The sequence below is a fragment of the Haliaeetus leucocephalus genome, unplaced genomic scaffold (genome assembly GCF_000737465.1).
Source record: "Haliaeetus leucocephalus isolate CR32 unplaced genomic scaffold, Haliaeetus_leucocephalus-4.0 Scaffold517, whole genome shotgun sequence".
Classification (NCBI taxonomy): Eukaryota; Metazoa; Chordata; class Aves; order Accipitriformes; family Accipitridae; genus Haliaeetus; species Haliaeetus leucocephalus.
The window spans coordinates 4812536-4814648 of record NW_010972953.1 but is presented as its reverse complement, the minus strand read 5'-3'; the positions used below and the strand labels follow the sequence as shown (position 1 = coordinate 4814648).

The 2113-nt window shown below is 66.7% G+C and overlaps 1 protein-coding gene across 1 annotated transcript in view; it reads left to right on the top strand.

Moving 5' to 3' along the window:
• Positions 1-2113, top strand: part of AHDC1 (AT hook, DNA binding motif, containing 1) — a 5386-nt gene that overhangs the window by 3113 nt on the left and 160 nt on the right. The window contains exon 3 of the mRNA XM_010576366.1: positions 7-1998. Coding sequence (XP_010574668.1) covers positions 7-1955 — 1949 coding nt within the window. The 3' untranslated portion in view covers positions 1956-1998. The remainder of the gene's footprint in view (positions 1-6; positions 1999-2113) is intronic.

The following is a 2113-nucleotide window of genomic DNA, read 5'->3' as shown; positions in this document are numbered from 1 at the left end:
CCCAAGGGTCGTCCGAATGCCGGGGGGCCGAGGCCTTCCCCAAGCTGGCGCCGCCCTCAGCTGTCTCCCGGTCGCCCACGGCTCACCCGGCGGCCAGCGGCACCCCCGGCTACTCCCCGTACGGCAGCTACGGCGCCGGGCAGAGCGTGGCACCGGCCAGCGTCTTCCCGCCGGGGAAGCAGTACCCGTCGGCCCAGGACTGCCCCAACAGCAAGGACTGCAGCTTCGCCTACGGCAGCGGCAGCAGCCTCCCATCCTCCCCCAGCAGCGCCCACAGCGCCGGTTACGCGCCGCAGACGGCCGGTCCCAGCCTGCCGCTGGGCAAAGCCGCGTTCTTCAACAGCGCCGAGCAAGGGGGACAGTTCTCCAGCGCGGCGCACACCCCGTTGCGCTGCGATAGCCGGGCCAGCACCGTCTCGCCCGGCGGCTACATGGTGCCCAAGGGTTCGGCCTCCTTTCAGCCCTCGCCCGAAAATTGCCGGCAGTTCCCTAGCGCCGCGCCGTGGGCTTTCCGGCAAGGCTACGGCGGGCTGGACTGGAGCTCAGAGGCCTTCAGCCAGCTCTACAACCCGGGTTTCGAGTGCCACCTCAATGAGCCCAACGTCATCCTGGACATCTCCAACTACACCCCGCAGAAAGCCAAGCAGCAAACCGTCTCGGAGACCTTCTCCGAATCCTCCTCCGACAGCACCCAGTTCAACCAGCCGGCCGGCTACCGGCGTGCCAACAGCGAGGCCTCCTCCAGCGAGGGCCAGTCCAGCCTCTCCAGCCTGGAGAAGCTGATGATGGACTGGAACGAGGCGTCCTCCGCCCCGGGCTACAACTGGAACCAGAGCGTCCTCTTCCAGAGCAACTCCAAGCCCGGTCGGGGCCGACGGAAGAAGGTGGACATGTTCGACACCTCCCACCTGAACTTCTCCTCCTCCTCCTCCTCCTCCTCTGTGTACCCCTCCAAGAGGAGCACGGGACCCCGGCAGCCCCGGGGGTCCCGGGGGGCTTGTGCCTCCAAGAAGGAGAGGGGGACGGGCAAGGCCAAGTTCCCCACCAAGTCGCAGGCGGTCAACCCCCTCTTCCAGGAGAGCACGGACCTGGGCTTGGACTACTACAGCGGGGACAGCAGCATGTCCCCCCTGCCCTCCCAGTCCCGGGGCTTTGGGGTGGGCGAGCGGGACCCCTGCGACTACGCCGGCCCCTACTCCATGAACCCCTCCACCCCCTCGGACGGGACTTTCGTCCAGGGTTTTCAGAGCGACTCCCCGGGTTTGGGGCAGCCAGATTTGGAGAGCAAGCACTTCCCTGCCCTCCCGCACCAGCTGGCAGCCCCCGGCCAGCAGACTGTCTTCGAGGCCGGCTTGCAGAAAGCCTTCTCGCCCAACTGCTCCCCAACCTTGGCCTTCAAGGAGGACCTACGGGCGGGCGACATCCGTAAGCTGCCCGCCTGCGACTCGCTCAAACACAGCATGCAGGGGGGGGCCTTGCCGCATGCCCCCCACCTGGCTTGCCGCGATCTCCCCATGCCTCAACCGCACTACGACTCCCCCAGTTGCAAAAACCCCCCGTACTGGTATTCCCCCAACGCCAGCACCCGTAGCCCCTCGTACGACGGCAAAGCGGGGGCCGGTATGCTGGTAGACTTCATGGGCAGGACGGACCCCCCATGTCTCAACCCCCACTTGAGCAGCCCGAGCGGCACCCACCCCTCCAAGGGCGAGAAGGAGCCCTTGGAGATGTCCCGGGCTCACCACCGAGGACCCTACGCTTGTCCCTTGATCAATGACTTGAACATCTCCCCCGTACCGAGAGACTCAATGCTGCAGCTGCAGGACAACTACAGGTACCCCAGTTTTGCACCCCAAGGGCACCCCGTCATGGCCCCCACCCAGAAGAGCGGGTTTTTGGGACCCATGGTAGAGCAACAACACCCCGAGGACACTTTTACGGTCACCTCATTGTAGTGTCTGCTGACGTGCCAACCGGACAACGAGGTTTTGTTACAGGGTAGGTGGGGGAGCCCCTCGGGGCAAGGGTGGGGGGGTGGCAGGGGTGGGGACAGGGCACCCCCGGGCCCTTCTCATCGTCTCCCCCCCCCCCCCCCCCCCCCGCCCTCCTCCCT